The sequence below is a fragment of the Sceloporus occidentalis genome, unplaced genomic scaffold (assembly GCF_023333645.1).
Source record: "Sceloporus occidentalis isolate IW3139 unplaced genomic scaffold, rSceOcc1.0.p SCAF_48, whole genome shotgun sequence".
Classification (NCBI taxonomy): Eukaryota; Metazoa; Chordata; class Lepidosauria; order Squamata; family Phrynosomatidae; genus Sceloporus; species Sceloporus occidentalis.
This window is the reverse complement of record NW_028317028.1, coordinates 675,062-689,317: the sequence shown is the minus strand read 5'-3', so window position 1 is coordinate 689,317 and position 14,256 is coordinate 675,062. Positions and strand designations below refer to the sequence as shown.

Genomic DNA, 14,256 nt, shown 5'->3' with positions numbered 1-14,256 from the left:
TATATATCGAACTGGCTCCCACATATATCTGTTGCTACAAACCTCTACAAAAATATGTATTAACCTGCGTTATAGTGGCATCAGGGTTGCTGTATTTCTATGATTAATCCACCCTGTTCACCTATTTGTTTCTGTAGGTAAATATGATATGGCCTGGTATAAATAAGTAGTTTGAGGGGGAAGAGAGGGAAATTTATTGTATAGTTACAGTCCGTGTACAAAGTATTGACGTTTAGAGTGCTTGGGTGCCATCTCCAATTCAGCCATGTTTTGGAGGGCCAGTTCAGCCCTTCTCACAGTAGATGGTCACTAGGGTTGGCCCTTTGTAATGCATAGTGCTAATGTGTGTATAAATCCATTGGAACCTGTATTGTTAATGAAGCTGTATAAACATTGCTCCACGTTTGATTATCGTTCTATTGTTAAGTTGCTAATTATTGTTGATTGGTTCAGGCACTCTTTGTAATGATGAGGGAGGAGAAGTGATGGAACTTCAGGACAGGACATTCTTCAGATAATGCTGGTTCTGCCACTGGCTGATGACTGTCTGTTTACATGAGGAAAGTTTTAAAATTTAACCTCAAAGCAAGGGGGTGATTCTCCTTTTAAGAGGCACTCATATTTTTAATTGTGTGTGTTTTTAAGATTTAATGCATGCACTGTTCAGTGGTTTGTATTACTGTGAAACAAATATTTCCTTTATGTTAAAGACGGTATTTAATTGGGGTGGCTTATTTGTGTATTCTGCAGCTATATCTCATGTAGTTGGATTTTAGAGGCATAGCACAAACACTAAAAATTGCATTTAACAATGGAATATACCATTTGTACCTCACCGCCAATTAGAAACTTATGGCACCTGGGCTTCTCCGGGATGGGGCTCCTCCTTTTGTGAGAGGACCCCTACTTCGTGGGTTACTTGGTTCAATGCAACTAGTGTCTAGCGAGGAAGTAGAAGCCCTTCATGGCATGGATATCTTTCCCTTGCTACCTTACAGGGTATCTAGTCTTTCCATAGCTGTGATACCAAGATACAGCATCATGTCTGGAACTGGATCACCAAAGAATGAGCTGCCCACGCTGGATCAAGTAAGACAAATCCATGCCAGTGAAGAACAGATTTCATGCTACCCCCGGGGTGCATTAGGACCTGAGCCCCTTGGAAATAGTCTTGTCACAGCTGTACCACATTAGACCCATGTAAATACACTGTTGGAGGAATCACAGTCCAGTGTGCTAAGGGCATTTTATAGCCTTGTTACTCATAAGATAATGCTTTGATATTCATGAGATCTGTAATAGACGGTTTTGGTCAAACTTATTTCTACTAACCTGTTTCAGAACCGCATTGGTGCTGTGAGCCAGCTGCACTATGAACTGGGGAAGGTCCTGTGTGATGTTCATTCGTCAGACGGAGTTGTAATTGCCGGGTAAGACCGATAGAAAATTGGAAATAAAAATGGATTTTAATGTATTATTTGATCAGTATGTTCTTTTGCTACTGGAACACACTTACTGTAGTGTAACAAAACATTTAGCTTTCATTAAAGGGAGGTTACAGCCACCATGTGCACTTTAGTGTTCCCGTTTCCTCTTGCAAATAGATCGCATTTGCTTTGCTACACTGTCCTCAGCTCCTTGGCTCGCAGAATATACGTTCTCACAAGACCACCCATGCATAGAAGTCACTGCTTTCCTGACTGTGATTGGCTGCTTCAAGTACCGTATTTGCTCGATTATAAGACGACCCTGATTATAAGACAACCCCCCAAAATCTAAATATTAATTTAGGAAAAAATCAAAAAGCCTGAATATAAGACTACCCTATAGGAAAAAAAGTTTTACCAGTAAATATTAATTCATGTAAACAATTTTTTGATATTTAATAAAAGCTATGATTGAGAAAAATACTTTTTTTTTTATATCCTTTTACTTGCCAACCTGCCCCCCCCCCAGTTATGCACATCTGCCCCCAGGGTTGCCACTCTGCCCCCAGAAATGCCTTATACCCCCTATTTGCCACTCTGCCCCATGATGTGCCTTTTAACCCTCTATATGCCACTCTGCCCTATGATATGCCTTTTAACCCCCTATATGCCAGAGTGGCATATAGGTGGTTAAAAGGCATATCATGGGGCAGAGTGGCATATGTGGGGTTAAAAGGCATTTCTGGAGGTATATATATATATATAACTGCTAACAGGAATCACACTCCTATCAAGCCAAGGCAGCCAGTACATGCTGGAACCTGGGGATGATAGGAGTGTGAGTACAGCCTCCCTATGCCATGCTACCACCACCACCATCCTTACACATCCATGCTATCACACACTCATTCACAAACCTTTAAATACTCATTCATTCCGTTAATCACACATCCTTGCTCAAAAACCCTCCCCCACCCCCTTACCTGAACTGCAGATCTCTCACTCGAGGACTTCTGCAGGGGCCTGGCTGTGCGAGCAACTTCTCTGGCCCCGCCCCCAGAGGAAGGAAGGGGGAGGCAGAGTTATGTGACACTCTTCTAGCTTCCTGTTCTCCTGCTGCTCGCGACCAAAGCACTGGTAAGCAGCCTGGCCCCAGCGGACATTTTTTTGAGGACTGATTAGAAGACGACCTCGATTATAAACCTTGTCTTATAATCAAGCAAATACGGTACTTTAATGTGCCTTCTCCACTGGTGGAGCTATATAGTGCATGGAGTAAAGCCCAATTTACATGTGCAGCATGTTTTAGTACACAGGGATTATTATTAAATAATACAGTTTTCCCTTCATGCTTTATTTTCCACTGGCTCATTGTGTATGCAGTTTTTACTTTATTGATTTTAGTGCAACTAGAGCTGTTCTTCAGTGTATGCTTCTGACAGCTTCTCCTCCTGAGATTGCTTCCAGTATGTGCACTGTATGAATATAATATCCATGTGTTTGTACGGAGCGCCTGAGTGATGGCGAATCTTGTGCTGATCATTAAAGTTTTATCAGGCGGTTACGATGCTTGTTTTCTGGGTCAGACCTGCAATCCCTTTTCATTTGAGACACACTTGGCTGCGGTTACCTCATTCCCAATCAATGTTGTATACACTGGCCTTTCTACAGTTACAGCTCCCTGAAGATCCCCTTAAAGCCACAGGGCATTGTTTCTTCTTACTTCTTGTACAGAGAACTTGATCTCTAGCTTCGGTTCAGTTTGGGACAGCAGGCCTACGTTTCAAGATTATGTAAAAGCAAACCTGATAAGCAGAAAGGGGTTTGCGCTGTCATACGTTCCTGCTTCTGAGCATCGTCTTGCATGTTCATACACAAACCTAAATATGCTATTACCCTAGCTTTCTGCACACTATGCATATCTAGTACAGGATTCACGTGGCTTTTCACACCATTTGCGATAAAATGCTCTGCATACAACAGTGTCTAGCAACGTTAGACTTTGGAGATCATTAAAAATGTCTCCCTGTACAAATTTTCTTTCAACAAATGCTAAATCAGTCCATTGCAAACAGTACCATGGAAGATTCTTTTGTGGGTCTGAAAGAAACCTAGGTGGGTACATTTTTTATTATAGGAATAACAAAGACCCTGGTTTAGGAAACTGAAAATACATATTTAATTTTGCATATGGGACCACAAATTTAGGTCATATGGCCCTATAGCTTAATCTCAACAGATCTCAGCTGGTTATTTGTAGTTGTTGTTGAACCAGTACTCCCATATTGTTCAACCATCCTGTTTAGAAGTCATGGGAATTGTAGCCATGTTTTGTACCTCTACATAATGGCTTTGTGTATCAAAAAAATAATTTGTCTTGGATGTCTTAGAACACATACTTAAGCAACTACATTGTATACCAAACCCTTTCAGGAAAAACATGGTTTACAGTGTAAAGCCCAGTACCCGTACCCGTGCCACCACTTAATTGTTAAATGGTAAAGTCTCCTAATATTTTTGTCTATATAGTGTGAAGTGAATTATACTGATAATCTTATCATCGCACCTGTTACTGGGTGGGATATATTAGGCAGCAGTGAACATTTGTCCTCAAAGTTGATGTGTTAGCAGCAAATTGCGATGACTGGTCAGAGCATCTCCAAAACTGCAGCTCTTGTGGGGTCTGCAGTGGTCAGTATCTATCAAAAGTGGTTTAAGGAAGGAAAAGGAAGGGGTGAACTGGTGACAGGGTATTGGGCAGCCAAGGCTCATTGATGCATGTGGGGGGTGCAGGCTGGTCCGTGTGGTCAAATCCAACAGACGAGCTACCGTAGCTCAAATTGCTGAAAAAGTGAATGCTGGTTTCCGATAGAAAGGTGTCAGAACACAGTGCATTGCAGTTTGTTGTGTACGGGGCTGCGTAGCTGCAGACCAGTCAGGGTCCAATGCTGACACCGGTCCACTGTCCTAAGTGCCTACAATGGGAATGTGAGCATAAGAACTGGACCATGGAGCAATGGAAGAAGATGGCCTAGTCTGATGAATTACATTTTCTTTTACATCACGTGGATCCATGGAGGCCCCACCTCCCAACTTACAGAACTTAAAGGACCTGCGACTAACAACTTGGTTCCAGATACCACAGCAAACCTTTAAAGGTCTAGTAGAGTCCATGCCTCAACGGGTTTTTATTTATTTTTTTAAAATATAAAATGCCTATTTATTTTTATTTTTTATTAGACTAACATTCCATTTAAAGGACAAGCTTGCTTTTGACTTGACAAAGGGAGGTTTATACTTTCAAAAGCTCATCCTTGAAATAGAATGTCCAATAAAAAGGTATTTTATACTGCAATTTTTTTTATTTATTTTATTTATTGAACTAACAAGGCTATCTCAATAAATATATATACACACACACACACAGTAAATTATCATGAAGTGTCAGAAGACTGTGTGTGCCCTTAAAGTTGTTATGTGTAACACTGTCCACATGGTAAATTGTCTCAAACGTCATCGTTTAGCCCCTTAACGTCCATTGCCGGGTCAGGCACGTCATGCAAAACGGTCACTTAACGACCTATGATGTGCCTGACACGTCATCAGACTTAAACAAGCTTAGAAAGTGATCAGTGATCACTTTCTAAGCTTAAACGGTGTTGCTGTAATGCCTCGATGTCGAGGCATTCAGCAACACCGAGATCGGCATGATGGGCCATGTCTGGCCCCTCCCCGGGGCGTCAACAGCCGCCATACATTGTATGGCGGCGGACGCCCGTTTTAAAAGCGTTTAGGAGGCGATCAACGATCACCTCCTAAACTTCAATGGTGTCGCTGGAATGCCTCGATCAGGAGGCATCCAGCGACACCAAACACTTACCTCTTGATGGACTGTGACCGCTCCGGAGAGCGGTCACAGCCGCAGCTGCACGCAGTCTTCACCATCCGCAAGATGGCAGCGGTCCGGGAAAAAAATAATAAAGTTGAAAAAGTTCGCTAGACAGTCTCCTGACCTTCTAGAGAACTCTGGCTCCACTTGCTGGTTGAATACAGGTACTGCATTCAACCATACAAGTCAATGGAGGCCAGCTTTCTAATCACTATGTGATTAGTAAAATATTTAAAAAAAAAAGAAAAAAAATTAAAAAAAGAAAAAAGAAAAAAAGAAAAAGCTTAAAAAAAACATGGTAACATTTAAAAATTATTATGCTTTAGAGGAACTATCCAGTTCCAGCAAAATGTAAAAAAAAAGTCCAAAAAGAGTAAAATAAATAAAATAAAAAAATAAAGTTTATTATTATGAGCAAGTGCTAAAATTAGCGCTGTATCTTCCCAAAAATCCTGACGTGGAAAAATTTAAATAAAAGCATTTCAAATACCCAAGGGGTGTCTAATTTAAAAAAATGAATGGTTTGATGGGGTAAATTGGAGTGGCCGGGCTCAAAGATAGGGCATAGGCACAGACTGACCGAAATGGGGGGGAAAAAAAGCGCACTTCCAAAATGTGGCATTTTAACCTCAAACACCAGACAAACCCATACATGTGGGGTATGAATGAACTCGGGAGATGTTCCTGAACACATATTAGGGTGTTGTTTGATAGTGACGTATACCTGGAGCTATAAATTTATACCCAAAGTACAATTTGTGTGAAAAAAAAAATAAAAAAAAATACTACCACAAAGTGTGGCAAAGGCTGGTGGTAGAATCTGATGCATGGAAAGGGTTAAATACTACCATTTTAAGTACCTTGGGGTGTCTAGTTTTCAAAAATATATGGTTTTATGAGGTAAATTGTAGTGGCCAGGCTCAAAGATAGGGCATAGGCACAGACTGACCAAAATAGGGGAAAAAAAGCGCACTTCCCAAATGTGGCCTTTTAACCCCAAACAGCAGTCAAACCCATGCATGGGTGGTATCACTGTACTCGAGAGATGTTATTGAACACATATTAGGGTGTTGTTTGATAGTGACGTATACCTGGAGCTATAAATGTATACCCAAAGTACAATTAGTGTAAAAAAAAATACCAAAAAAATACTAACACAAAGTGTGGCAAAGGCTGGTGGTAGAATCTTATGCATGGAAAGGGTTAAAATACTAGCATTTGAAATACCTTGGGGTGTCTAGTTTTCAAAAATATATGATTTGATGGGGTAAATTGCATTGGCCGGCTTCAAAGATACCCGAAATGGCACATGGGTGGAAGAATTACCAGATTTGGAAAAAATGGTTTTGAAATAGCAAAACGCTACCTGTACTTAATGCTCCATAACGTGCAGAAAAAAGCAAAAAAACATAAAAACATTGGGTATTTCTAAACTCAGGACAAATAGTAGAATATATTTAGTAGGTTTTTTCATTAGCTTTTTTGGATGAGTAAAAGATTTTTGGGGTAAAAGTCAGAAAATGTGGGGTTTTTTTTACATTTTTCATCATTTTTTTTTTTTTTTTTTTATGGGAAATTAGATAATATGATTAAAACAATGGTATCTGAAGAAAGCCCTTCTTGTCCTGAAAAAAACAACATATAATTTGTGTGGGTTCACTAAATGAGTGAAGAGAAAATTACATCTAAACACGAACACCGCAAAAGTATTAAAACAGCCTCGGTCCCAATGGTACAATAGGTAAAACACAGCCTGGTCCTTAAGGGGTTAGTCTGTCCTGCCATCTGTTTACCGGCCATTCTTCATCCAAACACATGACATCACCATTAAAAGATCATATTACTAAACAAAGAGTGGGGGTCCAGTTACAGTAAGTGTTCTTTACATATTGGCAGCCTCACCCCCAAGCACAGGAGGGGTAGAGCGAGAGAGTACATGATACCTATGCAGAAGCCCATAGTGTCAACCGAAGCAGCCCTTCTAATATCACTTTCAAAAGAGCTTTTAATTGTGGTAATCTGATCAGTGGGTTACCTCAACTCACCGAGGAATGGTAAATATTTAGAATCAGATATGTACGGTAAAGGTTAGCTTGGCTCGGTGGATAAACAGACCCGCTCCAAAGAGACAAAACGGTAAAAGCACCCACTAGTCTGTCGGGAAAACAAACCTTAGCCGACATTTTATTCTTTCCCCTAATGGTTTTACATAAAAACCAACAAACTTTTTGAGAAGATTTTACAGTCTCTACCGCAGCAACCTATCCGTAGAAAAAGAACAATGGCTAAAAACTTTTGCAAGTTTCAATTCAACAGAATTCAATGAAAATTGTACTTTTTGACTCCATTTTGACAGTCCATTTGTGAATAATACCAACAGTAGTACTCGGATCTTAAATTTCTTAAACTTTAAAAGTGACAGATCAAAAACGGCAAATGCCATTGTGCTCCAGTAAGTGGTTTTATTCATTTATTTGTTAAGTACAGAAAAGTGTGTTCTTTGTTGACTGGACACATTCATAACAAAAGATAAAAACTGTATGAACACATCAATGCCTTTCACATGCCTATGATTTAAAGGAATGGACTTTTCAGATTTTTTTAATAACTTGTAAAATATTGAATGATAAAAAAGTCAGTTTCTTGCCCTTTATTTTATTGTCTGCTTATTATAAACCACATTTCATTGAAACAATGATTTGGATAATCATGACCACCTCTGTTTATTGCAGTTCTTGTATTAATGTTTAATGTATGATGAAAAGCACACTATTTCAAATTACTAGGGGCTGTAGAATGAATTGTACAATGGGACCTTGTAAACCCAGAAGACTAAAGCTCTTCATGTTTAAATTATAAAACTATATCTCTACACTGCACCTTTAAGGTGTTTTCTGTGATAAATACAAAAATGGATACATTTGACCGCCAAGATTGAGTGCCCAACGGCTGACAATTAGCCGTCCTGTCATCACCACTTCTCCATCGTTTGATTGTGGTTGGCATGAGAATTCGATGAAGACATCTGGGGCCCTGGAGGGAGATTGCGGCTATTTTTCTCCCACCACTGGACCTCTTTGTACTTGATGATGTCTGTCTATGTTGTTAGCCAGGCTGGCTTGCAAGCTGGCACTACGTTTCCTCTGTTCTGAACACATCGCCTCTGCCTTTTCTATGCCACTTCATTAGGGGTAGCGTCCAGCTCCTGCAACTATGGTTCTTTCCACTAGAAAAGCCAGTTGGATGTAATGGGGGGGAAAACAAACTTCCTACCAATTCTTTTGCCATTAGTTTTGTTGTTGGTGAAGCTGGAACTAGTTTTGGAAGAATAGGAAGTATAAAGAACCGTGCCAGAGGAACATGCTGATTCCAGATAATGCATGAAACAGATTAGGAAGTCACACTGCTCAGCTGTCACACAAACCTGCGTTCCTCTATGTATATAGACACACACCAGGATTGTCTCTACTTTCATAATGAGCATGTTACATGGCTAAATCCTCTGCCCTAAACGATCCAGTATTGTGCTTGAAAATGTTCCAGTATTGTCCTATAAAACAAAATCCTGACCCTCATAACCATCAGCTTCAATTTTCGCTCTGCTTTACTCACAAAGTAACTGACAACTCATTTAGCATGTGTGGTTAATGTGCAAGGCAATGCTATTAGCTGTAATAAAATATGTCAGTAAGCTTTAATCTTCTGAAAACCATGGCAATCTGAGATACACTGCAGCATGTTGTATTGTCAGTGGGGGCATTGTCATCCTCGTCTCTAAATAATGTTTAAATACAAGTTGCAATTGCTCAGTTGCTTTGTGTCGGCATCGTAATGGCAACGTTGTTAGCGTGGCTTTAAAAGTCAAGAGAAGGAAATCGTGCAATAATGACAAATTAAATTCATCGTTTACTCCAGCCAGGACTATCTTTAATGCTAATTGAACCCTATTCAAACTCTTCTTGGACTTCCAACCCCATTGGAATTATCAGTTCACCAGAGTTTTACATCTTGTAATTCTTTACCTAGAATAAACCATAATGGTAAATAAAATAAATGTTAATAAAATTCAACACGTATAACAGGCTTATATAGGAAGTTTGAGTATATTTTGGAGAAAATGGTCCCGTTCCTCTTGATCTGCATGATTATTCCTGTCCATTAAGTTATTTCTCCTGGATTGTTAAATTGCTCATTGGCTTAGGCAATTTATCTCAGCTCCGCTGATGCATTGGAAGGAAAAAAGGCAACGTGGACCACACAATTTGTACCATTTTAACTTCTATATTCATGGTTTGTTAAATGGATAACAAAGGAGACCCCCCCCCCCCCTCGACCTTTTGTCCTTCTATATCGTCTGATCAAAAAGAGTCATCATCTTAACACATTTGCAGTTTTCTCTGCACTTAGTAGTGCAAATCAGCTCCACGGCTTGCCGGTGTAGACAATGCATTTGTTCTCCATTCAGGTTGTTACATAAACACTAAATTAGACCTGGTCCATGTTTACCTTTTATTGTATTATGTGATATTATTTCTGCAAATCGTTACAAAAATTAGTTATTGGCTATATTTGCAATTAGTCTTAAGCGTCCAATTGTGAAATTTTAAACGATCAATGTGTGTTTCCAGATACACCTCAGGAGATGTTCGTCTGTGGGATACACGTGTCTCTGACAATGGTGCTTCTTTCCTGAAATCCACCAGGGATACTTCTGATCTTGGACTAAACCCTCAAGTGTCCTTTGTGAGGATAAATGGGTCATTGGCTGTTGTAGCATATGAAGATGGTGAGTTTGTGTGCCTAGCATTATATAGTTGTGTATTAATGTGATAATTAAACATATTAAAGTTGACTTTTTTTTTTTAATAATGCCTGGATGAATATTTTTTAAATATGTCTGTGTTTGTCCTCCTTTCAAAGAAGACATCTGTTGCTAATACTTGCACAGATTTAAACAAACCAGCAGGCGGTTTCAAAGTTAATTTGCTTAGATACAATGCCATTAGGACACAAGTATGAATTTGCAGCTCCTGGTATATGTCACTGTGAAACGACACCCCAATATGTGTTCAGCAACATCTCCTAAATATAGTGATACCATCCATGCATTGATTTATCAGTTTTTGGGGGGGCTAAAGGGCCACATTTGGGAGGTGTGCGGTTTTGGGGGAAGTTTGACAAGTGGCCAGTCACTGCCCATGTCCTATTTGGGACATCTTTAAACACAGCCAATTCGGTTTACTTCATCAAATGATGCATTATTAAAAACTAAACACCCCGTGGATATTTCAAATGCCAGTGTTTTAACTCTTTCCATGCAAAGATTTCTGTAATGATATAGCACTAAATTTTTTACTTTTTTTTTTGGAACTGGATGGTGGGTAATTATTTTTACATGTTACCACGTTTTTGCGAGAGGCAGAAATATCTCGCTATGCTCCCTACATGGGTTTTTGGTGTTGTTGAATGCTTTTATATGGAGGCACTATAGCAGCACCAAACTTCTTTTAAACAGTTGGCCGGTGCCATATGGTGCACTTTGACAGTCTGTGGAGCATTCAGCCCCTGCTTCAGATTTGGGTGTTGCTCGAGGCATTACAGAGACGTTTGGGAGAAGAAAGCGATCTTAGATCGTTAAACTCACAACGTGCCATGTCAATGTTATGGGATGTGAGAAGGGCCATCAAAATGATGACTTTAATTCTGAGTTTTGAGGTATACATAAACATATTCCGTTTCAAGGGTTAACATCTTGATAGTGTACTGTGTTACTCAGGCTATCAGAAAAAAAACTGATCGTATGGATCACAAATAAACTACCCTTACCGGTTAGGTCAAAACTGCATTTCTCGCTTACCAGAAACAAGATTTCCTTCACTACTTCCCTTACTATTAAAGGTGACCTTAGGTTGTTTGCTTACTCCATGGGAAGAGGAGCTCCACTAAGAATTTGTACAAATATAAAAAGTCTCCAGTTCCCTCATTTTTAGAGCAAATAAACCTTATTTTTTTTATTTATTTTTTTTTTGCACATATTTCTTTAATACATTTCACATTCTTTCTACTCTTGCTAATTCTATTCTATGGCTTCTATGGGAGAACTTTTGCATTCACAGCTGCTATGATTGTTTTTCAATCCATTCAGGAGAATACAGTATATTTGTAATAATACCGTATTTGCTCGATTATAAGACGACCCCCCAAAATCTGAATATTAACGTAGGAAAAAAAGAAAAAGCCTGAATATAAGACGACCCCAAAGGAAAAAAGTTTTACCAGTAAATGTTAATTCATGTAAACTATTTTTTTTAATAAAAGCTATGATTGAGAAAAATATTTTTTTTGTTTTTATTTCTTGTATTTTCCAACCTGTCCCCCAGTTACGCACATCTGCCCCCAGGCTTGCCACACCAATATGGCACTGTGGCCCATGATATGCCTTTTAACCCTCTATATGCCACTGTGCCCCATGGTATGCCTTATACCCCTATATCCCATTCTGGCATTTAGGGGGTTAAAATGCATATTATGGGGCAGAGTGGCATATAGGGAGGTATAAGGCATTTCAGGAGGCAGAATGGCATTAAGGGAGTTAAAAGGCATTGTATAGAGCACTCTGCCTCCAGAAATGCCTTATACCCCTATATGCCACTCTGGCATTTAGGGGGTTAAAAGGCATATTATGGGGCAGAGTGGCATATAGGGAGGTATAAGGCATTTCAGGAGGCAGAGTGCTCTATTAAATGCCCCCTTAACGCCACTCCAGAAATGCCCTATGCCCCCATTTAACACACACACACACCCTATACCCCCATTTAACTAACACACACACACTCTCTCCCCCCTCTCTCCCCTCAGCCCTCTCTTACCGGTGCTTCCAGCCGGGTCAGCGGGTTGACGTCGCCTTCCGCTGCAGCCGGAAGGAGGTGGAGTTGGCAGCGGGGGTTTTTCTGCGTCCGTCGCGGATACCTTCCCCGGCTGTCAGAGATCAGAGTTCCCTGCACCGGTGTGGCACTGATCTCTGACAGTCGGGGAAGGTCTACGCGACGGACGCAGACAACCCCCGCTGCTAGCCACACCTCCTTCCGGCTGCAGCGGACGTTGTCTACGCGGATCGCGTAGACGTCAACCCGCTGCCCCGGCAATACAGCAGGAAGCACCGGTAAGTGTGTGTGTGTGTGGGGGGGGGGAGACAGGAGGATCCAGGTCCCCTGCAGCGGTGCGGGGGATCTGGATCTTAGTCTCCTAATCAGACCTCTATTTGAGGTCTGATTAGAAGACGACCCCGATTAGAAGACGAGGGGTATTTTTCAGAGCATTTGCTCTGAAAAAAAACTCGTCTTATAATCGAGCAAATACGGTAATTTTCCACTTAGCTGTCTTTTGAGCTAAATGTACTGCCGAAAGAGCTGTGTTTGCTAAGACTCCAGTAAACAATTCCTTTGTTCATGGGTTGACCCACTTGTGGATGTTTATCAACACAACTGAAGAGGAGAATAAGAGCGAATATCAATTTGTCCTGATCAACCGCTTTGTGTTGCCTTGGAAACAACAACATTGATGTACTTGCAGAATAGAACGTGGAGACACCTAGAGACCAGTGGCAATAATGACACCTAAATTGTGAAACTAAGACACAAATCGTAAGTGGCATGTCCAGAAGTAACAGCAACAGACAAAATATCATAACAAAATGTAGACCCTAAAATTGCATGGGATGCCCCCATTATGTAAATAAAAGTTCCTGACAATGTAGGGGATGACTGCCACTCAAAGTGGGTATTTCATTTGTGAATTGTTAAAATATTAATACTACCTTAAGTTCAGTAAAGTGTGTGCCAGGTGGGTGCCTAAGTAGCTGATAGAGGAGCATAAGCGCAAGCACTTAGATGTTTGTTCCCAACACATAACCCGTTATCGTGAAGAAGGTGATTTTACGAGCCTGAAAGCGAGCGGCAGAGTATGCAGTGGAAGCATTCATCATCTGTAGCAAAGAAATTCAAGACGCAACCGTCGGCAGGAAAGTTGATGTTGACCGTCTTCTGGGAAAAAGTTGCTACGACGTTGGGAAAATTGCATCGCAAAGGAAGGTGACTATGATGATGTAATTTGTTTTTGATGTAATAGTTTTGAAATAAATAGAATTTAAAAAAGTGTGGAAATTTTTATCCTGTGTGTGTGTATGTATGTGAATATTTATATACCGTATTTGCTCGATTATAAGACGACCCCCCAAATCTGAATATTAATTTAGGAAAAAAAGAAAAAGCCTGAATATAAGACGGCCCTATAGGAAAAAAGTTTTACCAGTAAATGTTAATTCATCTAAACTATTTTTTTTAATAAGAGCTATGATTGAGAAAAATATTTTGGTTTTATTTCCTTCTATTTTCCAACCTGCCCCCCAGTTATGCACATCTGCCCCAGAAATGCCTTATACCCCCTATATGCCACTGTGCCCCATGATATGCCTTTTAACCCTCTAAATGCCACTGTGCCCCATGATATGCCTTTTAGCCCTATATGCCACTGTGCCCCATCATATGCCTTTTGACCCCCTATGTGCCACTCTGCCTCCAGAAATGCCTTATACCCCTATATGCCACTCTGGCATTTGGAGGGTTAAAAGGCATATTATGGGGAAGAGTGGCATATAGGGAGGTTTAAGGCATTCAGGAGGCAGAGTGGCGTATAGAGGGTTAAAAAGGCATTTCTGGAGGCAGAGTGGCATTAAGGGGGTTAAAAGGCATTTCACAGAGCACTCTGCCTCCAGAAATGCCTTATGCCCCCAATTTAACATCCCCCCCCCAAACTTACCGGTGCTTCTGACTTCCCTGTCATGTAGCCTGGGTAGCGTGTAGATCCCACGCACTTACGCTGCAGCCGGAAGGAGGCGTGGCTAGCAGCGGGGGTTGTCTGTGTCCATCGCGCAGACCTTCC

At 40.6% G+C, this 14,256-nt stretch overlaps 1 protein-coding gene across 1 annotated transcript in view; it reads left to right on the top strand.

Moving 5' to 3' along the window:
• Positions 1-14,256, top strand: part of LOC149289053 (F-box/WD repeat-containing protein 8-like) — a 46,969-nt gene that overhangs the window by 12,827 nt on the left and 19,886 nt on the right. The window contains exons 4-5 of the mRNA XM_089491097.1: positions 1,342-1,430; positions 9,945-10,102. Coding sequence (XP_089347223.1) covers positions 1,342-1,430; positions 9,945-10,102 — 247 coding nt within the window. The remainder of the gene's footprint in view (positions 1-1,341; positions 1,431-9,944; positions 10,103-14,256) is intronic.